This window comes from Haemorhous mexicanus, chromosome 4 (genome assembly GCF_027477595.1).
Source record: "Haemorhous mexicanus isolate bHaeMex1 chromosome 4, bHaeMex1.pri, whole genome shotgun sequence".
Taxonomy (NCBI): domain Eukaryota; kingdom Metazoa; phylum Chordata; class Aves; order Passeriformes; family Fringillidae; genus Haemorhous; species Haemorhous mexicanus.
In genome coordinates, this window is record NC_082344.1 from 68,746,851 (window position 1) to 68,774,274 (window position 27,424).

The 27,424-nt window shown below is 37.4% G+C and overlaps 1 protein-coding gene across 1 annotated transcript in view; it reads right to left on the reverse strand.

The window, feature by feature from the left end:
- CFAP99 (cilia and flagella associated protein 99) overlaps positions 1 to 27,424 on the reverse strand; it is a 49,843-nt gene that overhangs the window by 12,401 nt on the left and 10,018 nt on the right. Inside the window, exons 2-10 of the mRNA XM_059845311.1 lie at positions 26,286 to 26,430; positions 24,097 to 24,191; positions 17,987 to 18,099; positions 15,709 to 15,889; positions 10,970 to 11,050; positions 7,819 to 7,884; positions 6,831 to 6,890; positions 2,852 to 2,940; positions 406 to 610 (exon numbers count right to left, since the gene is read on the reverse strand). Coding sequence (XP_059701294.1) covers positions 406 to 610; positions 2,852 to 2,940; positions 6,831 to 6,890; positions 7,819 to 7,884; positions 10,970 to 11,050; positions 15,709 to 15,889; positions 17,987 to 18,099; positions 24,097 to 24,191; positions 26,286 to 26,430 — 1,035 coding nt within the window. The remainder of the gene's footprint in view (positions 1 to 405; positions 611 to 2,851; positions 2,941 to 6,830; positions 6,891 to 7,818; positions 7,885 to 10,969; positions 11,051 to 15,708; positions 15,890 to 17,986; positions 18,100 to 24,096; positions 24,192 to 26,285; positions 26,431 to 27,424) is intronic.

Below are 27,424 nucleotides of genomic sequence, written 5' to 3' on the forward strand. Positions count from 1 at the left end.
CAGTTTAGGAAAACAAATACTTTCATATTTGGGGCTCTCATTTTAACAAGATGAAGAAATCAGTTATATATTGTTGATTTCAATGCTAATGGTGCTTAGTATCTCAGTATTTGTTCAAAAAGGATTTGCATACTGACAGAATTTAGGGAAGCATTTTTTGACCTTCTGCTTTTATTCAATTTACTTCATAAGTGTTAATCAAATAAAAAAAAAAACTTGTAAAAAGTACTTTCATGTATAAGCATTTCTGTATCTGGAAGTTAGAGCCGTCTTTTTCCTTTTTTGCAGACTCCAGTGAGTAAAGACACTGCACAGAATTTCACACCTCTAATAGCAGGTATCATCTGTGCTATAATTTGCACAGATTGGAAATCAGCAAAATTTGAGCATTCCTGTATGTATTACCTCTTCTCTCAATAGACCAGCTTTCTTCTTATTTTCTTGGGTTACATTCTGATGGGCTAGAACTGCCTCTTCATAACTCAGTTTTCCTTGAAGCCTTCTACACTCTATTTCAGCCAGTTGATCTTCCAAATCTTTTCCACGCATCTGTTTCTGCCATTCCAAGAATTCAGATGAGTCTCCAGCCCCTTGTTGCAAATTTTCAACTCTGCAAGAGAGAAAAAAGGAGTATACTATTTCAGGGATCTGGCTTTGTAGCCCTGCCTTGGTTTGTAAAGCATTTCCATAACCTTTGATAGAAAGTGTTTGATCTCTGCAGAGAAAAAAGGCAGTAATCACAAAGTCATTTGACAGATATTTTTTAATTCCAGTCTAAGAGGTGTTCCTACTATGTGTAAAGCCTGAGAAAGCCAGACTGGAGAGCGAGGACCTGAAAGTTTTCAGTAAAACAAAGTCCCAAGAGAGGGCAAACTTTAGCTATGTATGGATTCTCATAAGGAGCAGAGAGAATCAGGTAAAAGGATGTACATTTTCTCAGAGGACTGCTTTGCTTAGAGGTAGAAAGAACAAATATCTTTCCTTTTTAACAATCTTCTTGTCCTCTTTAACACAGAGAACAAAAAACTTCTGCTTAACACTATTTCTGTTTTGTATTTTGTTAATTAAATAATACTGCTGTAATGAGGGAAAGAAGTATTCAGCTCTTAAACAAAGTCACATCCCTATTTTTTGTGCTCAGCTGAGAGAGAAAAACATAGCAAAGCCCTGGGGCAGGCCCATGAAAGTCCTGCAGCAGAGGAGGGAATGAGCCAGTAACTAGGGCAGAGACACAAACATAGAGTGAATTGCCTCGTACTGCTGCTCCCCAATGCATTTACATGTGATACATCTATCTCTATATATATCTATCTATATATATTTATCTCTTTCTATATATATATCTGTTTGTCTTAAATGCAGCTGAAGATTAAAACTCAGTAAGATAAAATAGTGTCAAGTTACAGGGAACTATTCCTTTGCTGAGTGGAAGAAATTCTGCCAGCTAGAGTAGCATATGTAATATGGAAGAACCTCAATAGATGTGAATAGCTGATAACAGAACCTGAGTGATGTTTAATATCTACCTGTTAAAATCCTGATGCATGAACCAATACTGTTTGGTCCAAAGATCAAATCCAAACTTAAACAGTCTTTCCGGGACTTAAAATGCTATCAATATTTAGTGCTTAGCCTGCTAAGCCAGGTGGATTAGAAGTAATACTAAAGCAGGATAACATGATATAAGTTTTATCTTTGTGAAGTTTTTTAGTGAAAATGTTATATGATTTTAAGTGCAGAACACAACCTTCAGTGGCCATCCAGGAGTCACCTTTTCCCTAGTAAACATCCTCTGATAACCTGCATTGCTGGAGGAGGAGGAATCCTTATGTCAAGGTTTCTTAGAGTGCTAAATGCACAAAAGGACCTGCAACCTCTTATTACCTCCCTTCCCCACCACCCTGGATTCAGTGCTTGTGTTCAAAGACAGCTCTGCTGCAGTGTGACTGTCTGACACTGGATGGGACTGAAGTGAAAAGAACTGTGTGAGGAAGAGCTCTGAAAAGTCCTAGTTGGTATGTGTGTAGTTTCTTCCCAGGAGACACATTTAAGCCTGGGTTAACAGCCTTGGTCCTTGCCTAAGCTACTCCCTAGATCAGCCTGCACCCAGCTGGGGGCCAAGTTGACTCTGCCTTCTTGGCTTGGTTTCCTGGCTGGACCTTGGCCCAGACTCGTCCCTTTGGACTCTTGTAGGACCCTTGGCTGACCCTGCTGCCTGTCCCTGAATCTGTCCTGCTGCCTGCCAGGGGACTGTGGAGCTGCTGTCAGTAAGGACACTGTTCCTACATGTCCTGCTGTCACTCTCAGCTCTTGGCTTATCTTGCTTTAAGGAACAGCACATTCTTAGTGTGCTATATCTTACTGTGATAGAAATGGACAGGTATTTTTATGTACATATAAACAAGTTCAAGTATCAAACTTGGCATGTAGTTGACCACAACCACTGAAGAAAATGGAGATACATGAAATTATTTGGCTTAATATGGATGCATCTTCTACAAAGGACACAGAAATAGATGTGTATTCATGTCATTATTTAGTCTGGAGGATTGGAATAAATATAAAAGTGATAGCTGTTGGATTTTGCAAGTGGACACAAGCCGGAGTGCTAAATCAGAACACAGCAACACTGTACAGCATCTACACAAAAAGTATTACTTTACTGTAGACTTTTCTTCAATCCACTTCAATCCACTTCTCTCTTCCTTTGTCTACTGTTTTTATAGAATAGAAAGCCCTAAAACAGATCCATTAGTTTCGTTTACCTGGAATCTACTTAATTATTTTTGATGTGGCTCATATCCTAAATCCAGGGATGTGAAAAGCAATCTTAGGTGGAGCGTGGTCCTACCTTTTGAGCTCCTCTTCCAATTTCCGCTGGTAGAGGGCACCCTCCCTCAAAATAGCTGCTGTGTTTAATTTAATGGGTATATTGTCAATCTGTCAAGAAAGGGAATGTATATTCCATAGTTAGTAATGTAAACCATGAAACAGAGTATAAAAACATCTCAGTGGGTTAAATAAATTGACCCAAGACAGCATAAATTTTGGTTAAAGCATTCATCTAGCATTAATCTGACATTCACAATGAAATTGCATGCTGTTCATAAACCACTCAAGCTGCTTAAGAAATCAGCAAAGTCCCCCAAGTGGATTATAAATTTGTGATCAGTCTTGGACCATGTCAAATCCCATAGAATGTCTTCACTTCCTTTCATATTTTCCAGTGCTCATACATGCTGTGCAAAAGGATTTGATCTGTTTTGGACAAAGACAATAAACTGCCTCTCTGAAAGATGTTCAGTGAGCCAGAACAGTGAAGTGAAACAAAAGTGGCACCTTTCATAGGGAGATCTTGGAAGCATTTTATAAATAATCACTGTTACAATGTAGAAGTGTTTCCAAGACAACTGGAATCATCCATTGCCATATCCATTTTCTAGACAGTAGAAGTGAAGAACAGTTCTCAGTGACTTTTAGGCCTCGAGGTGTAACTTGGACAAGATCCTGTGGCTGCTGTGTTAACTCTTCAAAGTATTGTGTTAAGACTGACTCCCAGACAACTTCTAAATACTGAGGGAGGAAAGGATCAATTTCTCTGTAGGGTGTTCAGAGAAAATGGGTCACCTTTGCAGACACATGCAAGGGACCTGATCTGAACCAAGGCAAAGCAGTGCTGCTGACATAAGAACTGGGATCATTCCTGCAGAAAACAAAGCTTAATCATAACATGTTTGACTTAAGTCCAGACAAGTTCTGTGTTCAGAATTCAAATATATATTTAAATTCCAAATGAAGAACTTAATGAGTAGCTGAGAAACAGATGCACAGAATCACTCAAGCTACATACTGCAAATATTGTATGCAGAAACATGAACTGAAGTCTCCTGAAATACATAACTGGAAAAAGCATGTGTTATAAATTATATTAATTAGGTAGGTTGAGGATAGCAAACACATTCCATCACCTAGAATTCACTAAGTAAAATTACTGTTTTTACACAGATAGCATATTTTAATGCAAAGAAATTAATTACCTGTCAGTTTCTTGACAAAATGATGATAACTTGAAGAATTTTGGAAAAGAATCCAAACCAATGTATTTTATTTCTCTTTTTTACTTACTATGACTTCTTAATGCCCAATGATGTTCTACTTTTTGATCTACATCTCAACACATCTCAATGCCTTCTGCATTGTAAGAACAGTTTGTATCTTATGCCTGTACTGTGTATAAAATGTTTCCTTAGACATTTTCTGACACATGTAGATGTTTCTATACTTTTTACAGTTTTCTGTGTATACAGATTTCATGTTCTGTATTTACCAACTATAATTTGGATAGAGAACTGAACTAATAATGATTATTTATGGAAATACCTTAAACTTCAGTTTCACAGTTTATTGACCAGAAATCTGACTGACAATGAAACAGAAATATGGCAATATAGTTGAAATAACTAGGACTCCCAAGACACGTGCAGGCAGGTGTAAGTAAAATAACTGAATAGATTCTTCTATGTCATATAGTATCAAGGAAGTTCTGAATTTTACTAATTCTCTTCCTGTTGTGAGATATCTTCCCTTTTTTCAAGATGAGAAAATGGAAGTAAGTGGGAAAATTACAGAGCACTAATTCTTGTGGGAAAATATCGTATTCTCTATTGCCACCTAATGAACATGCAACAACTCACCAAAACCAATAAATATGTAAAAAGCAAATATGATATGAGCAAGAGGCAGACTGAGACAGAGTGATGATGCATTTGTCTCATTCTCTCAGTGAAAATGATAAAAAAATACTTTGGAACAGCAAGACAAATAATTGCTGCTGCACATAATATATGTCTCTAAAATAAAATATTTCATATACTGTGGGTATTCTAAAAAGAGGAAAGCAAAATACTAGTTGGTAAAGACATTATATAATTTCATTAATTTGAAGATAGATTAAAATTATATCTATATCTATATCTACATCTATATCTATATCTATATATATCTATATATATATATATCTTGGATAAACCATCCTCTTATTATTTCTCTACTCAGAGAGTGGCACAGGCAGGAAGGCAACAGGAATAGGAAGTATTTTAAAAGTCAATAACAATATGCCTATCTCTGTTTGAAAGTTACAGCAGCATCTTGAATATCACCTAACCAACCTTAAGGCAAATGTGTTTAGACAAGATAAAACTGTTTATGCATCTAGAGGAGATACCAGCAAGTTTTAGTGGCCCTAATCAATGCCAGAGGATGCCAGATCCATATTTTTCTTAATGCAATTTAGGCAGATGGCTTGACTCTTGTTAGTCTGCACTAAAGTTTTGTTATTTTATATTATCAGAAAGGGCAATGGAATATACAGTTTTGAACTGAGCCCACGTATTTACACGTCATATGTGTTTGTTTTAACTATGTAAATGTTTCCTGGTTTGGGTTTTTTTCTCTTTCTTTTTGTGCAAAATGAACTAGGATCTTATTACCTTACTGTAATTTAAATGCTGCTGGACTGTAAGCAAGCAGACTGAGTAGCTGATACTGTTACTAAAGATAACTTCAGCGTGTGATAAATGCCAGACAGGCCTTAGAAATACTTGCCAGATGCCCAGTCCCCCAAGTGAAGAATCAATCTTTTCACTGTGTTTATGAGCTGTAGATAAATACATGGTTTTAAGGAGTAGGCAGACCTGCTCACAAGATATTTGAAACCACAATACAAGCACAGCTGAAATTATTCTGTATAAGAACTTGAAACAAATGAAAGGTGCCAGATTGAACAATAAAAAACTGAAGATAATCTGTAGTGCAGTTATTGCAGAAACATCAATGTGAGTTTTCATGTGTTCCACTGCTAAAGCTGTACAGCTCTTTTCTCATGTTTACAATTCTCTGACCCTTGAAAATTCTACAAGAGAAGCAATCAGGATAGTGGATTTCATGACCTCAGTATGTGTCTGAAGGAAACAAGGCAAGCACCCAGCCTGATTGTATATTGTGTATCAGACAGTCATTAGCTGGAATGATTGCTCAGCATTCTTTAGGATCTCATTTTGAAACAGTGATGTACTGATGCAAGATTGTTCTGTCCTTATGCTGAGTTCTTAAACCAAGGTTTCACAATTCTTTCTTTGCTGGGGACAATTCTCATTTCATACTATTTTATGTAAAATCTTCTCCCTTTGTAACTGAAAACACTTTTAAGACAATATGGTTACATTGTGCAACTACACACAATTTACCTCAGGGAACCAAAAGGTTTTGATGTCCCTGACCAGTCTCACCCAGGACCTCCACTCACAGGTCTGGGAGCCCCAGTTAGACTCAGAAATGGGTTTCTGTTTCCATTATGCTGGGAATTCTTCTACTCCTGGTTGTCTCTCCATTTCTGTCTCCTGACCTCAGTTGCTGTTGTAGCTTTGTCTCCTGACTGGACTTCTGGGTGGATCCCAGACCTGACTTGTTGCCTTGTTTTGTCCAAGGGTGACTTGCTATCAGCAGAACCCATCACTGCCACCAAGCTCCTCACATTCAGGCAGTGTGTCCTGCATGGTGAGGGCACTGCCTGTGCTTTCATCACCTTTGGCTCGTTCTTTCTCTTCCATCATGGAGTAGCCCTGCTCTTGTCACTCCCTGACCATGTCTTTGTGGATTATTAATGGTGCATAGGACAAAATCTATGAACCATAGACCCAGTCCATCCCATGCTCCTGGCCAAAGACCTTAGTGTAAAAACACGGATTCAAGTTGAATTTCCATTATGACAAGATTTGTACTTGTGTCAAATTGCAAGTACATTTGACAACAGTTCCTTAGAGGTTACTCACCTTGCTTTGGATCTTTTGAGCCTTGAACACTGGTTTACTCTCCATACTGTCATGTGTGTTCTGTAGTTCAAACAAAAAATACATTATTTCATTTCAGAAACAAATTTTCAATTACTCAGCAAAAGATATTAGGTATTAATCAAAGTAATTTATTAATATTCATCAAATATTCTTTGGAGAGTAGAAAATTCTACATATTTTGGAATTGGAATATACACAAAACCTTGCTAGGTACACCCACCTAGTGGGAATATGAACATTCAAAGGTAAGTCCAAATATTGACTAAATAATGCTAAGAAGTAACAGTGATTCTTTCTTTGACTATGAAATATTACTTACATATATATGAATATATTCATCTTTTAACTGAAATAGATACTGAGAGGACAAAATAGGTTGTCAAACACACTTCATGGAATTATTAATTAGTGGTAGAATTCTACTGATGCTTATTAATTTAATGATGTTAGCTATAGATTCTGATGTGAAACTGTCTGGTATCATGGGGATGAACACAGTGAATAGAATATGCAGCACTGATGCTGAAATGAATATATTACATACACAGATTGGTGACTTAACTGTGAACTGGGAATCAACCAAATCAAGGATTCTGTATGAACAGGACCATTAGTCCCTCAGCTTGGCTGCTCTGTGGCATCAAAGTTAATGGAAAAATAATATGTGGATTTAGAGAAATATTGCCAGTTTGGAGATGTGTTGGAGCAGTTTCACAGAAAAGTTGCTTGTCTCAAAATTAGGAAAATTATAATCCACAAGTATAAGAAAAGGGGGTTGTGCACTATGCATACAAAGAGGCAAATGCGGGAATAGGGATGTGAAATGACACTATAGCTATAAATCATAGCCCAAAATTCTTAAGCCCAAATAAACATATTTTTTAAATACTCTAAGATATCTTTAAATACTCCAGTCATATTTCATCTCCCTATTGGGGAAATTTTCAACATGTGTTTTGCACCATACCTCTTTCTTTTCAGGCTCAATGGTTGCACACCTGAACTGGTTAGTATTTGCTTCCAGGAGCAGGTCCTAAAATTAAAACAATTGTCTTAAAGAGCATGGTACATTTAAATTCTCTAAGAATAATCTTATCTCTCAAAAAGTCTTATACCCGTAACCACTATATCCACAGAACCATAGAATGGTTTGGATTGGAAGGAACCTTAAAGATCATCTTGTTCCAAAGCCTCTGCCATAGGCAGAGACACCTCCCACTAGACCAGGTTGCTCAGAGTTCCATCCCACCTGGCCTTAAACTCTTTCAGGGATGGAGCATCCACAACTTTTCTAAGCATCCTGTGTGAATGCCTCACCATCCTCACAGTAAAGAATTTCTTCCTAATAAATAATAAAAACCTACTCTCCTTCCATTTGAAGCCACCCCTCCTCATCCTGTCACTCCCTGCTCTTGTAAAAAGTCTCTCTCCATCCTTCTTGTGGGTTCTCTTCTGGTACTGGAAGACCCCAGTTAGGTCACCCTGAATCCTTCTCTTGTCCAGGCTGAAGAATCCCAATTCTCTCAGCCTTTCCTCATAGGAGAGGTGCTCCATTCCTCCTGGTGGCCTCCTCTGCACTTGCTCCAACAGGTCTATGTCCTTCCTGTGGTGGGGCCCCAGAGCTGAATGCAAGCAGTGCTGCAGGTGGGGTCTCACCTGAGTGGGGCAGAGGGGCAGAACCCCCTCCCTCACCTGCTGCCCACGGTGCTTTGGCTGAGCTCAGGACAGGGAGGTTTCTGGGCTGTGAGTGCCCATGGCTGGGTCATGTCCAGCCTCTCACCCACAGCACCCCCAAGTCCTTCTCAGGGCTGCTCTGGATCTGCTCATCCCCAGCCTGTGCTGTCACTGGGAGCTGCCCTGACCTGGGGCAGCACCAGCACTTGGTCTTGTTAGAGCCCATGAGATTCCCACGGGCCACTTCTCGAGCTGTCCAGGTCCCTGTGGAGGGAGTCCTGTCCCTCAGGTGTGTCAGCTGCACCACCCAGCTTGGGATCACCTGCAGATGTGCTGAGGGTGCACTCAGTCCCTTCATCTGTGTCATTAATGAAGATGTGAAACAACACTGGTCCCAAGATGGATTCCGAAAGCTTGACTTAGTATTTACATACATTTTCACTCCTGATTAAAGACCTGAAGTAAGCAAGTATCGATTTTCTACACAGTTCTGCCTGGATGTATCCTTTGCACAGGACATCAGGCCTTTGATAGGCCTGCCCATATGAAACATGTTGCTTGTCCAGAGACCAGCTTAAAAGTATCATCATTATCCATGGCACATCAGTACCATTGGCAGGATCTGTTTCCAGACTGCTGACAAACAATGGCTTTGGTTTTGAGAAACATTAGAGAATTATGTTCAGGGTATCACTCCATCAGGGGTTGATTCAATAGGTACACTCCAGGCATTAAAGCCAAGTCATTATACAGGGAAGTACAGGCAACCATATTTCTAGTTTTTTTGATATTTATTTTGGTTGTAAACCAAATCTCTAATCAAAGCTGTAAAACACTGACTAGATTTTCTAATGGCTTTCTGGGCAGCAGCTGATAACATCAGTGTTTCTACAACTGTCTAGAGTGTGGCTTCCAGTGTTCTCATTCCTCACAGATGCTCAGATGTGGTTCTTACACTTACAGCTACAGCTTCTGCAAAAATGCTATGAAACAAATGGCATTTTTTATACAAATTTCTGCTAGGACCCATAATTTCAGCTTGGTTAGCAAACCGTCTAGGGAATTGACCTTTGTGAATGCTCTGGATGCCTTTAATAGCATTCCAAAAGTGACAAAAAATGCTGTTACTGTAGCTATAATTTCTGTGGTGGTTTATCTTTTTTTCTTGCATTAATGCATTTTCTTTATTGAAGAATGTGGTTGGTTGTTAAGTGATTTTACAGTTGTCCTAGATTTTTGATGGTATAGGCATTGTGATGTTTGGCTTTTCTTTCACAGTTTTTCTAGAAAGTTTTTAACATGCAAATAAGCACACAGATAAATAGATGTGCTTTCCCCATGATCTGGAAACTATAAAAGGATAAAAAACAATGTTGTATTGTTTTATAGCGAAATATCAAGCATAGATGATGGACCAGCAAAAGGAATGCAAAGTTATCCCCTTAGAATCTGTCACACATTAAAGCTTTCACCATAGTTTAGGAACAGAATCCAGTGTCCCTTTCACAAGGACATGAGGACAGCCAGTAATGAATAGATTTGCCTTGGCTAGTAAAAACCAGTCAGGCATTTTCAGAATAGGGGTGGGAGACTCCTGATAAAAAGGAGCCACATGGCATACCTTTTATCAGGTTTATGTTGTTATTTGATTGGATATGGTGACTACGGTGTGGGAAAGGAGAAAGAAAGTGGAAATGGACATTTAATTAATTCCTTTCCAAGGAGAAGACAACAACAATCTGCTTTAACTTAGAGCTACCTCATTGAACAAGATTCATGTCAAAGTTTGGATCAAATAGCTAGATCTGTTGTTTGTTTTTTCCAGGCCCTCCCTTCTCCTGCTGTTTTAACACACAGACCATGTACTCTGTTTCTTTACAACCCAGGATGACTTCACACTCTCTCAGTCTGCTGAAGGGAATGTATGAAGAATATGTAAGAGTATGAAGTCTGCACAAGAAAGAAGTCAGAATCTGCTGGTATTTTAAAACAGTGAATAACATGTAGTTATTTTTCAGTTATTTCAGAAAAAACCCTCAAAAATACTGAATTTATTTTGTAATTTGAAGCTTTAATAAATAACTGAATACCTTATATATACACATGTCCATGGGACTAGAAGAACCATTGTGAAGAAAAGAAAGTAATCATGTTTCTGCTACTTTATATGGCTGCTTGCAAAATTTCATGTATGGTACTTATATAGTGAGTAAAAGGTGGACCTTGTCCTGGACTATTAATAATAAAATAAAGAAGGTGGGAAAAGGGTGCTAAAACAGAGTTGAGGATAAAAATTTCATGACTCTAGAGAAAAAGCCATGAGCCATTTAGTTGCAAAAGCAGATATGTTTCAGGTAAAATTCTAAGATTTGTGAAGATAAAACAATAAAGAAGAACCAGTTTAGAAGAAAGGAAAGGATAGAAGAAGAACAAAATACACTTACTTTTGCTTTTTGGATATTTTTTGCTTTGATTTCCTCTAGTTTCTTTCTTTCCTTTGGAGGCTTATAGATGCTTGGAGGAACCTGTATTAAAAGACAGAAATCTCTAGAATATGGGATATAAAACATTCCAAGTGACACATTCTTCCAGGCAAAAAAAAAAGCTCATCCACTTTTACTGGAGAACAGCAGCAGTTAATTTTTTAAAATATTGATTCTTTTCTATTAGTGCCACTCTAGAAGACAGGGACAGATTCCAATTAGTTGAAGCTACCCAGCTTTTCAGTTCTGTTCAATATAACATAACCTCTGCTCAAAAGACCAGAAAGAAAGACAATACTGGAAGTAGTACAAGAAAGGCTAAAGCAATAATAAATCCTATAGGCCCTATCAAGGGGAGAAAAATGTTCCCAGAATGAGAACAGTTCTGTTTGGCATTTCATAAACTTGACTTTCACAGCAACAACAGCCAGATAGGGCAGCTGAATAAAGTTAAGCTGTGGCACTGTCTGTGGTAGTAGAAACAAGTTACAGACTCCAAAGAAGTTCAGGGAAGAGAAATCCTTTGAAGTTTATTAAATACCCAGGAACTTCATTGTAACTGAGGAGGTCTTTGAGCTGAAATGGTGGGACCCTGAGAAGGAAGCTGGAGGAAAGCAGCAGGTGTCCCATCCCTCTGCTCTTCCCAGAGCTCAGTGTTTAGGCACTGCTGGGAAAAAACACTGGGCAAAATGGGCCTTTGGTTTACCATGGCTGTCCCAATGTCCTTGTAAGGGAAAACCATTGGAGGTGTGGATTAAATGTTTGGGAGATGAAGGACTCAGAGGGTCCTTCCAGCATCAGTCAAAGACCTGGGAAAGCAATCACATGTCAGCTAAAATGACCAGGACAGGACTGGCTGTCAGCTGGATCAGCAGGACACTGGGACTTCAGGTTGATTTCTGTATTTGCTTGAGCAATAAATTTAACCCAGAGTAAGCTCTGAAAATAGACTGGAGACATTCTTGAGAGGAGTGGGTGAGAGAGTCTTGACAGTTTACTGGACACCTGCCTAAATATCTTGCTGAAAATGTGCAAGATCAATTAAAAGTTACAGAATTAATGGGGAAATATATATTCTGTCTTGTACTGGAGGTCAGTTCAGGGAACATGGGAATCCCATCTAGCTTTATTGGTCTATATAATGAACTACACTCTCAAAAAATCATGGATCTGATGGACTTTACATTGCCTTTGCTATGTGACATCTTTATCTACAGGTAAAACAAATGCACAAACAGAAGAAGCTAGCAATTAAATGCACTGCTGAGACTGCTCAAGTATTTTTGTAAGCTTTTAAAGTGAAGTAGCAGTGAAAGTAGTTCCCAGAAGAATTTTTATTATGCTTTTATGGATGGAGAAATGAAAGCCCAGATGATTTGCAAAGGGTTCCACAGTCAGTGAGTATCAGTTTATTTCACTCTTCTTCCTACTCATGTGCTTTACCTGCAAACTGTACTCTGCCAGAGTAAGCTGAAAATCTCTCCTCAGAAACTGCTATGCTCATTCCAAGTAATTGAAGGAACAGCTTTTCTATCAGCTGTTTCAAAAACATTCTTTGCCTTGTGATTTAGCTCATGGGGATGAGTACCAAGCAGACAGACAGACAGAAAATACAGCAATTACCCAATTGTTGAAAGAGGATAAAAAGTCACTATAAATAAATTGTAAATTACAGCAACAGAGAGATAAGAAAAGGCCAGACTGTACCTACTTAATCCAAATGTGAAAAAGGGGGTTGGTAATGAGAGACACCAACTTTGCTTTCCCTCCCCAGGCAGTGGTCAGCCTCACATATCCTCTGGGACATCCCTTAACCAGAGGATTATTTAGGGAGCAGGTACCACAAGATGTTTAAAAAAGAGAAAAATGAATAATCACTTTGAACTTTGGTGCTCATCACTCTTTTATTTTTTAAAGTTACTGTCATAAGATGGACAAGGAAAAGCTAATGCAATGCTATTTTATTATGTGGTTTTATTTTTATAGATAATATCACAAATATATTGGTAGGTCTATATATTTGCAAACAAAATCTCTGTGCTGGCTAAATGATTTCACCCATTTAATTATTTTAAACAATCAGTAACTTCATTTGTGAAGCACAGCTGAAATAATAGAAAAAATATCTAAAAATTCATTCAATTTGGCTGAATGGTGTTACAATAACATCCCAGTGCAGCCTTTATTTTTATGTATGACTGGTTTACAGAAAATTTTTAAATAAAATAATTGCATAATCTTATCATTTTAGTATAGTACTGATACTAAAAGAATGGATTTTTTTACTCTAGGCCAAGATATCCAAGAAAGTTGAGTGTGTCTAAATAATTTTGCATGTTATCAGCTTTATGCACCTGTCTCCATTTGCTTCCTTTGCACACCTCAAGGTAAAGCACTCATTTTTCCTTGTAGAACTGTATTTATGAAAGTGTGCATGCATATGGGCACTCTTGTGTCTGCATCCACGTGCATGTGTGCCAAGGCCAGTGGAGACATGAATTTTTAACCTTTAGACCAAATAGTTGGAGTGAATTGTTTTATTATTAAATCTCAAAATTAAAATGTTTTTACTGTTTACTTACTGACTCCCATTTTTGATAAACATTTATGATGATGAATGATTATCCTAAGCTTCTAGGGCCATGTTACCCCAAGGCCAGTTACTTTCCAAGGCCAGTGGGGAATTATTGTATTTGCAGGGAATGCCCTGACAAAGGCAGGAATGATGCATCTGACTCCATGTTCTCAGAAGGCTAATTTATTACTTTATGATACTATATTATATTAAAGAATACTATACTATACTGTACTAAAGAATACAGAAAAGATACTTACTGAATGCTAAAAAGATCATAATGAAAATTCGTGACTCTTTCCAGAGTCCCGACACAGCTTGACCCTGATTGGCCAAAGAGTCAAAACAACTCACAGCAGAATGCAATCAGGCAATCATCTTTGGGGAAACAATCTCCAAACACATTCCACATGAGCACAACACAGGAGAAGCAAATGAGATAAGAATTGTTTTCCTTTTCTCTGAGGCTTCACAGCTTCCCAGGAGAAAAATTCTGGGTGAAGGAATTTTTTTCAGAGAATGTGAATGCCATTTGGGAATCCCATTAATGAGATCCCATATAATGAGATGGGAATCCTATCTCATTATAGGTCACTAGGACAACTGCCCTGCCCTCTGCAATAACCCACAGCCCAGGACTCCCCTGGGAAGGCAGTGTGTGCTCAGCACACAGGATGGCAGTGCCATCCCAGCTCCTGACCCAATGTATGTGACACATCTCATCTCACTTGGAAAGAAACGCCTGGAATAAAATAATGCTAGAAAGCAATACCTAAAATAATAATCCTACTAATCAGAATGGACTAATTGCAACACAGGGATGAATAACCTATTGCTCAAATTCCAGATGCCTCCATATAGTTGTGTACAGCTGTTCCAATGTGGAGCAGTAACTGTGGGTCGTGACTACAATAGTCCCTGCTGATTGACCACGTGAAAAATTCTTTGACAGGTGCATGAGAACCATGAGTAAAAAATTGGTATCTCCTAAAATGAACACTTTTGTGAGAAAATGGATGAGAACATTTCTGCAGCAGATTATAGGATGTAATGTGGAAGAGCCTTGTGTTCCTCTGAATTACAGAGAACCCTCCACCATGCAGGAGCCACACTATGGCTGGCTCTCACCCTACTGACCCTCTCCTGCCCTGTGAGCTGTGTTTTCAGTCTCTGTTCATTTCAGGATGTAAATTGGTGATACTGGCAACAATGTGGCAAAGTAAAGTGAATCTTAATTTGCTGAGAGAGGTACAGAAATTAATAGAAGATATGTCACTACTACACTAATGGATTTAGATTCACACAAGCTTTAAATTTGCAAACCTGGCCAGAATGTAAACCAAATTTAGTATAATCCAAACAACACAAATGAACTTCACTAAAAGCATCTGCATTAAAGCAAATTTATTCTAAGAGGGGCTGCACAGCATAAAGTTCTAAAATGACAGCAACATGACTCATTCCTATACTGATTAAGCAGTTATTAAATGCAGTTTTTCAGAGTCTGGTATTAAGCTGTTTCAATGTAAAATCCCATTAACTGTATAACACACTACCATTAAATTGCTCTGCCATCCTAAGATGTAAATGGTTTCTAAGAGCATTCAACACATGTATTATTTAAAACCTGAAGTGCTAATACAAGGTGGCAGATAATGCCCAAATCTATGATTTCTAAGCTCACTTCCCACTGCATTTAAATACAGATGATTTTGCAGCCTTTATTAAGTTAGTCATAGTAGCTTAATCCCAGATCCTGTTTGCTTTACTCCAGTGAGATAACATCAGCTGTGGGTCTCTGATTTGTACCAGTGTAACTAAATCACAGTCTGAGACAATAAAATATCTTAGCATCTCAAAGACAAATTTTTACATGAGCAATGAATTTAAACTGAAAGCTTTAATTTTAGAGATTCAGCATTAACACAAATAAAAGTAAAATTCTACCTTCAAGGAGGAGCTGCAAACCTAGAGTCCATCTCATTTCCAGTGAAACTGCTTCTCCATTTATTTTAATGAGAATTCATTTGCAAAAAACCCCTAAATTTAGACTATTAACTCCCCTACCATTTTGTGCAGAAGCATACATGAAATTTAGTGTCTTTCAAAAAATAAACCAACTTACAGGTTGTCTTTTTGGCAGTACTGGCAGAGGTGCTGGTGAAGGTGGAGGAATGGCACGTGGCTTGGGTACAGTCAAATTAAATTCCTTTGGCTGAGTGACTCTCGAAGTCTTGACAGTGCTGGTTCGATTACTTAATTTATCTGTGAGCTTTTCAATCAGTTGCTGCACTTTTGGCTGCCACCTTCAAATAAACCCAGATTTTTCAATTTTATTTTGTTTTATTTCTTTCATACAAACTTACAAACAGTAGATGAGGTTGGCATTGGTGCAAATTCTGTGATGCTTTCTGCCATTCAATTTTATTAAAACTAACCTATGAATCTGTACTCAGGATTTAGCTACACTGTGTTATTTCACCTCTTGACAGATGCTGTCCAGTCAGATTACTAGTGGTGAAATAGCACAGTTTTTATGGAATAAACAACTCTCTGACCAGTTGGTTTTGTGGCAGGACCAGATTAGGGGTCAGAAAAGCAGCTGTCATAGGCTAATTGCAGACTTGACATACTTAAATGAGGAGACTATGAGCAGTGGTCTGAGTGCTGCCACATGTACCAACAGAGCACATGCAGACCAATCTTAGAGCACAGGCAGTTCTAACAGAAAAAATAGAAAGATCCAAGGACTTTGGTGAATTAACAAATGAACCCTCAGTGAGCCCTGGGGGCAGCCAAGATGATCTTGATTTCTGTACCTTTGGGCTTGTATCAGGGTTCAGACTTCTTCTAAGGATTGACAGGAAAATGCAGATTAAAGGTAGAACACAAACAGTCTAATTACAGTGACAGCTTCAAGCCAGTTACTCTTCCTCTATATGTGTTATATCCTCATACATTACACATGCAATGGAGCTTCCCCAAAACTTTAAAATACAGAAAGTTTTTTATATGACTGTTACTCTGTTACAGGGTGAGGCTTGCAAGTAGCTTATGCAAGTAATGAAGCTCCACTAAATAAATAAGACTCTTTATATTAACCTCACTGATATTAGAAAGAGGAACACAAAGACACATTTAAAAGAATTGCAGCTACTTAACTGACTGAATTCATCACTGCATCTTCAGACCCCTGAAGGATGTTTCAAACCCAGTTACCAAATCTAGTCTTGAACATTCTTGTATAACTTACATTTGCCACTTCCAAGTAAAACATGGATTCATTACATTGAGTGTAACTGACTGTGAAGGACAGCTCCAATAAACTTGGTGCTAATGAAACAAGCAGTGGCCTCAGCCTGCATGAATGTGTATGTGCAAGAGCTCTGTAGGTATCTATGATGTGTATCTCCACACCTCTCTATCTGTATTTTTATACTATTCTAAGCATTTATTATAACTAGAATCACCACAATGGAATATTTTGAGTCAAATTCTGACTTCAGATATATCCCTGTGGCCCCTGTAGAACTCAGTGAAACTCAGAGTAGTGCAAGCCAAATATATGTTATATATTTGCTAAAGTGCTAATAAACTACACAGTGTGAAAGGATTATTCTAGGGACTTTCATATGACAGAACCAGATGTAAAACTCCTTTTCAGCTGATATTGTTCATAGCATGTTTTTGTCGGACATTTTTTGCCATCATCTGGGTTAATCTATTCTGCATTGAGAAGGATGTGTGACTGCAGCCACATTGGTGTAATTTATCTGTTCTGGGTAAAAATGAGAGTAAAAAGTGACCCAGAAGGCTGCAGAACTACAATTTTCCACATGAAAATGTTCCCGTTAGGCAAGGGTACAATTGCTACCATATCACCACCTAATCAATGAGCTGTTGCACCTCAGAGCATTTAAGCTGTTAAATGATGCTGCAACTGTGTAAATAAATAATAACTTTAAAATACTTCTTATATGCTTATCTGATTTGCTCAGAAAGGATTTTATGACCATCAGTATAAACAGGTCTGTGCATAAAGCCAAAATCAGGGAAGTCAAACATTTTTTAAAATAGTTAATGTCATACAGATGTTGAAGTGACTGATGAGGCGTGACTCTAAGATAATTTGAACCTTCTATTTTACTTTTTTTCAGAATATGTTGTTTTATCTATTCAGGGGCATTAGGAAGCAAATGTAGAACAGCTGTGAAAAGACTTTTCTGAGAGAGAACCTTGCCTCTGGGTAAGTAAAAGGGATTGCTAAAGACTTGTGTAGACAAGGAGGGTTCTGACTGACTTCAGTAGGAGAAACACTTTAACAGAAATGTGAGCTTTCAGGGGAAGCTTTCCCCCAGCTTTTAAACTTTGAGGTGGCCAGAGGCTACTTAAACCCTACTCACCTCAGTAGTGGATCAATCAAGTTCTCTTTCACATACACTGAATCGTAGATGTGACTCCATTCATCTTTTATCCACGTGTTCAGGTATGAGTCATTGAAGAAGAACCTAAGAAACTAATAACAAGTGGTTTCTTTTAAGTATGAAGACTACAAAAAGACAATTGCTTTTACTACAAACACTGCTGAAGAACTTGCTTGTATTTGACCTTGTAATTATAAACACAGATGCTTGGTATTTTTAGGTTCTTCTTAGCTGGTGGACAGTCCCATGTCTTTTAGCTCTATTTTGTGAAAAACTGATAGATACTAAAACTTTTTTTGTGGTAAAACAAAAAATAAACTACAGGCTACAAGATAGAGATGTGTTGATTCATCTTTCATTTGCTTCAAACATGGTGGAAAAAAAAGGTTTTATTCAAAATTAATTAGTACTGGAATACACTGATTTTAGTATAATTTTACAGTAGAGTTTCAGAGTCTAATATACCCAAGTTGACTTCTGATTATCTAGAACTAGAAGACACATGAAGCCCAGAAATATGTCAGGCCAGACACTGCACCTGAATGATTTAAATTCTTTACAGCTCCCTGGGAACTGGGCAGAGATAATTGGTGAAAACTATAATAAATGCTAGACAATGTGGCTTTTTCTCTTATTGAAATATAATTAATTGGCATATTCCCATTAAAAGAAAAGACTGAAATTTGGCATACTTATACATTGTAGGGGTCTACATGCTGGGGAAATAACAACTGACTTTTGAACTTTTGTTTGCCACTCCAGTTCACCAGAAGGTCAAAAGCCTTTCTTTAAATCATGGAAGTATTCAAATGGCCTTTTGAAACACTCTTGAAAAATGGCACTCAGATTCAGCCTGCATCATTTACAGCAATATAAATTCCAAACTTGAACCTTAGGTCTTCCATTAAAATTATTGGAAATGAAAGTACAAGTATGGCGCTGAAATAATCACAGTAAAAGCAAAAAGGTCCACTAAATAATTTTGACATTATGAGACATACTGGGAAGCAGTGCACTGTCATTTTGAGAAGCTTCAAATGGAGACTTGCAGAGTTTCTTAGATGAGACTTGGCATGAGCCCCATCTTAAGTTGTTTTACACAGAGCCATGGAATTTTTTGTATCGAGTTTTTGGTTCTGCAGAACTACCAGGGAGCTCCTTAATTCAAATGTGGTGCCAGGCCCAAGGTGTCTCAGAACTTTGTGAATAATTCAGCTAAAACAACTCAGATTTGACTCAAGGTATTTGCTGCAGATGTTCAACAGATCTAAAAAGCCTGCTACCTGAAATCCATAGTCTTGATGTCACCTTTTCCAAGGAATTAACCTTTAAATTTAGCCATATTTTAATTTACTGTGCTTTTGGTAGTCAAAAGACTGACCAGTACTGCAGGACTAAATGAATATTACGCCCTTGGATTTCCATTCTTGTCTAGAAACTACTGCTGCTCCCTAAATTTGCAGGTGTCAGCTTATCAACACACCATCCAAAAGAAGTTCTTTCATCCCTACAAGCTTGATTATAAACTAAGTGTTGAATTGTGAAGAAATTGGGTTTTTGATGCTTCCAGATTCCGTGGTGTTTAATAAGCATATGGTGGGGGATGCATTTCATCCCATTGGTCCAGAAAGTCATTCACTGTCCTTACAGAGGATGTTCCACTGTAGCACATGCATATTGGATTAAATTTGCCACCTAACAGTAATTTGTACTTCTGCAATGTGTAAATACAATGCCAAAAGTCTGGACTGAATTCATACCTTCCACCAGAAAGGATGCATGGTGTAGACACTATTTCTACCAGTGATTGTAACAAAATTGCACATCCAGTTAGCCCAGCAGTCAGTGTGATTACAGTGAACATATCCCTGACCACAGCACTGATCTGATGGGAAACCCTGACTATACATGAAGTTTATAAAAACCCACGTAGACAAGTGTGTATACAGGGACTATAACACGGTATTGATCATGAGCTGATACACTTAAAATATGAGGTTTGAGCTGGTTTCAAATTTCTAGGTATTCAGAGAGCTCACAGAAACACAAATACTGTAGGTGGTGATGTGTAAATATCCCAGGTTTTTTTTTTCACTAGCTTCCATTAAGCTGAACTCCTCCTTCTCTGTGTCCTCTTCTACAGCCTAGTCCATCCTCAAAGGCTTCAGTCAGTTGTCCACTACAGTGCCATGTGAAACTCCACCTCTGAATTGCTGTTTCAGCTCTCACTGACTCTGTCATATTAGCTGTAACTATCTTTCACAAAGCAATTCAACTAACTCTTCAAGGCAGATGAAACTGTAAGAAAGGCACCCAGTGATTTCTAGCTGCTGTATTTAACAGCTAGCTGTTACAGCTTGAGGCTTCCTGCAGCAGCACCAGTCCTGTACTGGTTACTAACACTTCCCCCTATATTAAAACAAATAGGTAATTATGTGATTGATAAATGCTATTAAGTACTGCTGAGGTACAGAGAATGGTTAACTGTGTAAGCAGATATCAACACTGTGATCCATATTTTTGTGCTGTTTTAGTCACAGTCCCCAGAGAAATGCTACAGTAAGGATAGGCCACAATATGCATCATACTAGAGAATTCTTGGAACACAGCCCTGGAATGGTCATCCAGGCACTGCAGGGATTGCAAATGGCAATGTAGGATGACTGGGCTTCATTTCTGACCAGTGTGCCTGAGCCAAAGTTCACAGTCTTATTATGGATAATCCCTATCACAGATGGTGATAAGACAAAAAAAACTTTTCTGTTTTGTGAACTGAATTGCTAGGAAAAATCCCTAATATTTCTGTTTGTCTTTGGCCACATGTGACACAGGTGAAAAACCCAATATCAGCAGCCATTGCTTTTAGAGCAGCAGATTGGGGCTTCTCTCAGGTTTCTGTTTGGATGTTACCAGGCTCTGTTTCCTTAGCAAAGTCACTGGTAGTCATTTGGTAACTGCATTATTCTGCTTACTCCTCTGTCTTGAACATTCCAAAACTTTCACTACTCAGACAGCATGATAATGAAGAAGTGATGGAATTACACCAGCAATGAATTGTACCCATGTTTATATTTTAATGTATACCTGGCTGTAGGAACACAAGTGTGTCTAATTAAAGACTGTTTTGTAAAGTACTTTTACAGATGGGCTGAATTAATACCTTACTTTTGAGAATTTGAACTTAATATTCTTAACACACTTTTACACAGTGAGATCATATGGATTTCTAGAAAACAAATAAAAAATGAGAAATTTCCTCATCTGGTATTATCTTTACATCCATGAAGGCACTTGCAAAGCTGAAATGCTTACATTCACAATATAAGATTTTGACTCTTAAGTCAAAGGAATTAACTGCAGGAAACAGCATGTTCTGTTTCTCCACACAGATCAGCCACTGCCTGAAAACATTATTGACCCAGCTTAGGCTGGTTTTACCCACCATCCACCACGAGGCTGATCATGTCCTGCTACTCCTACCTCATCTTAAATTCTATTACAGTGCCTACTTCTTATGTAGTGATATTTCTTTGACTATCTCAGAAGTTCTGTAGAACTGCTTTTAGAAGCAATCAGAACATGAAGCAGAAAAAACAGGTTCTTAACTGCTAGAAAGAAAACACTTTGTATTTTGTATTTTTTACAAGACAATTCAGAAATTACAAAGCTGTTTACTTCAACTTTTTATTTCAATAGTGTATTTTCTCTAACACACAAACCCTTAAATTTTAAAATAAATGTAGAAGAATAGCATGTAGAATAATAGAATACAAAAATAGATTTGAGCCAGCAATGCATGGCTAATTTCTTCAAAGGATAATCATACTAAAGTTACAAGAATGGGTTTTATCCCATGGTTCTGTAATTATATCATCATAAAAAAAAATTTGCATGTATTCTTAATATTACAGAATGAGAGCTTGTGATTTGCTGTTCAAGCAGATGAGCATGTGTAAGTGAGATAGCATTGCTATTCTGCCTAAATGAAAATATTTGAACATTCATCAAACACAGGAAAACACTGTGACTTTGAGTTGAATGGATTCCATCATACAGGTCTTTAAGAGAAAGGTCTTAAATCTTCCATAAGTTGACATCATTCACCTGGAGACTATTCATCTGAGTGAGGTTTATCTATCTGCATGATGAAGAAAATTCCACTTATCCTGTGATATGCTGAATTTATTTTTTAATTGAAGTAAATCTACATAAAGATATGTGAATATTTTTCTACATAAATATATGTGAATATTTTTTCAGTGTCTTAACTGAACTCAGGCACAATAGTCATCAGGAAAAATCTAGAGGTCAGCATCCTGAAGGAGGTTCCCAAATTTCTGATAACTTTTGTTGCTAAGGCTGCAAATCTGCCTTCTGCTCTTTTGTCTCTGTTGCTGGGGGGACAAAATGCTGCTTCTAAACCCTCTGCTGCAGGTGCATTAATTTAATCTAGCATCACTTTGGAGACAAAGAAACTGCTTTCTTTGAAAAGCAAAAGGAAAATCTAGGTACCATGGTGATGAGGATCTGGTAAGATACTTAAGCAAACTGAGTCACACCTGCTGCAATGATAGCAGGTGCACAACATTGGGATATGCAGCACTTCCCTATCAGAAAAGAGTTATTCCAGACAAGGAAGGAGGCATTATCTAAACCAGAACATCAGGGCACTGCTGCTTAAGCCACATAAAGCTAGATGAATGGAATCAACAAGAGGTAATTGGCATGATGTGGGAAAATTGTGTTGCTAGCTGAATGAGCTCAAGATGCATCCAATCCAGTAGCTCGTGGCTAAGATGTTTACCAAAGAAGGGCCTGGGAGAGCATTTTAGACAGAGTGATTTGTCTGTCTACCAGATTATGATAATTCTTCCAGCCACTCCTCTGTTCTTTTTAACTGTTAATGAAATATATAATTTTTGTCTCTGAATAGAATTAGTAATAAGCATTCCATAGTAAGTCCATCTAAAACCAGACAACTTAACCTACTCTGTCCCTACATCCTGCAAAGCAACTCATTAAAGAGACACTGGCATCCACATGAACACTCAAAGTAATCACTGTTAGGATAAACCTTAGCCTTTTGAGTATTAATTATTAAAATTTGCCTATCTCTTTAATTCCATCTTCGTTATTCAAGCAGTGTGTTTGGGCTATGCTTTGAAACATCTGGATAATCAAAGGTTACAGATGCTGTGTCACCAGTGGTTTAATTTTTAGCCCATTTTCCTGAGAGAACAGGGCTTATGAGAAAGCACTGCTGCTCAGTTTATCCTTCTGCTCCTCTGTACAACATAGCTTTTAAGATAATTAGCACTTTGATTTTGAAAGAGAAACAGAAGACAATTATATTTCTTCAGTTACAATAAAAAATAGCAAAAAAATAGCAGAGGAAACCCTAAATTCATTACTTCAGAAAAGGACAGGGAAGCAGAATTTTTTTGTCCCACTTTTTATTTGGCAGCAGTGGTTTGGTCAGTTGCTTGTTGTACTGTTGGCACATGCATAGCTCCCAGCCAGCCAGTATTTTTTTGGGAAGGAGAAAAAGTGATGGAAGCACCATAGGCTTGATAATGAAAGTGGCAGTGGATTGTTCAAGGGAAAGAACAACATAAACATCAGGAACTGCAAGTTTCAATAGATTCATTGCATATGGAAAAAACATGTCCTGTCCAAAGTTTCACAATTAAAGAACTTGATTTTAAAGAAATAATGTGAGCAGAGAAATAATGAAGAAGAAAGAAAAAGAAATAATCAAAGAAATAATGTCAAAGAAATAATGTGAGCAGAGGCAAGAGTGAGTGTGCAACTTAGGACAATTGTAAATGACATAAACTGTAAATTATGTGATTATTTGACCTACTAAGATAATATAAAATACATTTAAATTGATCTTTGACTGAATATAAGAATCCCCCTGCAAGTAAAGAAATTGAAGGGTTTTTTGGTAAAAAACCACTAATTTAATTTCTGAATTTTAACAGAAAATAACAGTAATCTCACAATTTAATTTATTCTCAAAGTTGAGAAAAGTCATCTGATTAATCGAGCACAATGAAGAGATAATTATTTTTTAGAATGTTTTGTACCTGTTGCATTTTTGCAGTGTCCAAAGATTTCACAATTTTGCTGAAGTGCTGAAGACCAATCTCTTCTAGTTGAAAAGTAGCTAGATAACAGATAACTATCAAAAGATACATAGATTTAAAACACAGCAGACAATTCTAATAAACCTATACTCAACATACTAAATAAACCTATACTCAGTTCTAATAAACCTATACTATACCTAATAACCCTTTACTCAACATACTCTGTGATTTAGACTGTTACCTTAATTTTTAACAGTTTTGATAGTGAATTTTTCAGCATGCTCTGGTTTTAATGTTTTCAGAGAGGATAGCTCTTACTCTTCTGTTACAAATTCATACTTTATTATAAATAACATCATTATAGATAACAAAATGTCAAACATAAAATGTAATAGTTCTAGTATTTACTTTGCTTTTTTTACAAGGGACCATCTTTCTTAAAATGTTGTAACTTTTGTTTTTATTCTGAATTGGAATAAAATCAAATTTTAAATTGTGAAATTTCAAACCTGAATCTTGCACCCTCTATGGCAAGTACACACTTCAATGATTTTAGAGGTCTTTTCCAACCTAAATGATTTATGATTCTATTCTATGATACAGGAAGAAGCACAGTCAGTACTGGGAAATTTTAGTAGACCTGTAGAGTTCATGGGCTCCTGTATCAGTTTCCATTTGTCCCCACTGACTTTGATCAATCAGGTTTCACTTACAGTGCAGTGTTTTAGCTGCCACCAAACTGTAATGGTAAAATCAGGACATTCTGGCCAATGTGCTGCAGCCAGCTCAGTGTATCTCTAGGCTTCAATCTCATGTGCTTTAGTACAACAACATATTTAATCAGTCTTAGCAGAATATACATTTATCTCCTACAAGCTTTATTAAATTCAAATCTGCTCACACATAGCAACAGCCTTTATAAGCAGCTTTGATCATTTAAGTGTCAATGCAGCTTGGCAAAGGGAACCACAAGCAGCTTAAACAAATGTAAGCCAATGACCTTAGACTCTCAACTTGTTGATAAAGGAAAATTTTCTGTTCCTACCCTCTGCCTATGATTAATGGAAGCTTTTGAGTGGACCAGTCCTGACAATCCAATTATAGCATCACTCAGCTTAAAGGTATAATTTATGTGCCCCAGACAATGAAAAACATGGCTCTGGAGAAATGGAGACAATGAAGCATTACCATTCAGAATAAACTCAATACACTAATAATTTCATCCTTGACAGTTCAGGCTCCCTTTTGTTTGTTGTTTGATTTAGATTTCTGTATTTTTCCAGATTGTGACAGAAGCAACCAGAACTGTAATAAAAATTTACTAGTTTTTAAAACATAAAATGTAGATATATTTATATTAGATACATTTCTTTCTATTTTTCAACCACTTTGAATTAAACTGACCTTTAAATATACCCACAAAGATTCAGAACTTATCTGGCTTAGAGAACCAGTGACAGAGGTATTTGGGATTCCAGTTTATTGGGGACTGATAGATCAACCTCAGCATATGTATTAAATAAATAGCAGAAAATATTTTTTTAAATTAATTTTTCATGTACTTCTCAATACCTAAAATAACTTTGGGAGTAGTAACTACCCTAATTAACTGGGTGGATACTGTCAGATATATTTGTATCAGAACTGATTCTAACCAGTAACTAATAAAATGAAAATAATTGACCTCACTCCTGGAGACAGGTGGAAGTATCCTAAGTTACCTATGTCATTGTGATGGTCAGTAATGAAGAAACCACACATGGATAGAGACAATTGTGTCTGAAACTGTGAGATGTGATGTGTTCCTCAGCACACAGAGCTTTGTTACACATTTCTGTATCTGAATGGTAGAGGTACTGGCTTGCACAGAAGAGAATAAAGGGAAATCACTGAAGGATGGTTAAATGTCCAAGATGCTTCTTCCAGCCACTGATCCTATTTTCCAGCTGCATCTTACCCTTCTTAGGTGAAATTCCAGTTAACATCTGAAAGATTTCAGACTAAATAACAATTTCAGATTTTGGACTTCACATTCATTAGGACATTAGAAAAGCTCCTGTACTTCACACTGCACTAGACACAATGACAGTGCTTCCAATGTAATATAATACCAAGACTTACACTAGTAAAATTATATTATTTGAAATTTTGTGGTAAACACATTTGGTATTGTAAGGACAACTTACCCATATAGAGATTACGCTCAGAAATGGGGCAGTATCTTCCATCCTGAACATAAAAGGCATTGACCACCACATCCAATATGGATTTATATTCTGTGCATCCTGCTACTGTATCCAATACAAATTTTTCTTCTGTCACATTAAGGGTCTATAAAGATACAAATTTAATAATGATTAATATATTCTGGAAAGAAAATAGTAGAGTACAAAAAGTACAATTATTTTGAAGTAACATGAACAATGAACAGCAGTGCTTTTGGTAGGGCTGCTGCCCTTCTAATGCTATCAAATAAGGGCAGTCCTAGCAAACTAATGGCCCTTGTTAAGTAAAATGTAACTTTCTCCAATGTTAAGTGTTCATTTTACCTGCTGACATAAGCATTGAGTTAAAGGACCTTCATGTGTGAATGTCAGCAGTTGATGCAAAGAAAATCTGAACTCTCTGCGCTATGAGCAATGATTAACTTAGTCAACAGTATGAGAAAGTTTCAGTGAGATTTTGTTTTCCCTCAGAAAACCTCTTCTTTGTGGGTGAAGTCTGTGCTACTTAGGGAGACTAAACTGAGGGGAGAAGCTGGACAGAGATTATGGAAAAGACTCTTAAGAGCTACTGAGACCCAGCTTTGGAGAACAAGACTGATTTAAGCTAAACCAGTGAGTGCCAGGATTCTTCTTAATGCAGACTCTTTCTTATCCAGCTAATGCTCCTGGTCACTTGTAATGTTCATGCAGTATCCCAAGAGAACAGGAGAGTGGGATGGCCCCTTCCTTCTGGATCCTACCCCATAAACCTTTTAAAAAGTCTGAATGCTCCTCAGCTTTACAGAGAGTTTCAATCACAGTAAATAACCTATACAATATCTGCTACTATATGAGATAAACTTCTAGGATGAACCACCTTTAAACATTGCAATAAAATCTGAGGCCCAGACCAGTTTGTTATTACAGGAGTTGAAAATGGCCAGCTGAGCTATGACAAAATGACAAACAATAATGATCCTTTGATTTAAGGAGGTTAGATAAGAAGCAAAGAAAAAAGGCTAAGTGCATCTTCTGAAAATGTGTAGTCCACGTTTGATGTATGATCTCTCCCAGAGCTCAGAGGTGTGGGAACAATGGAACTGCAATAATGTATCAGATGA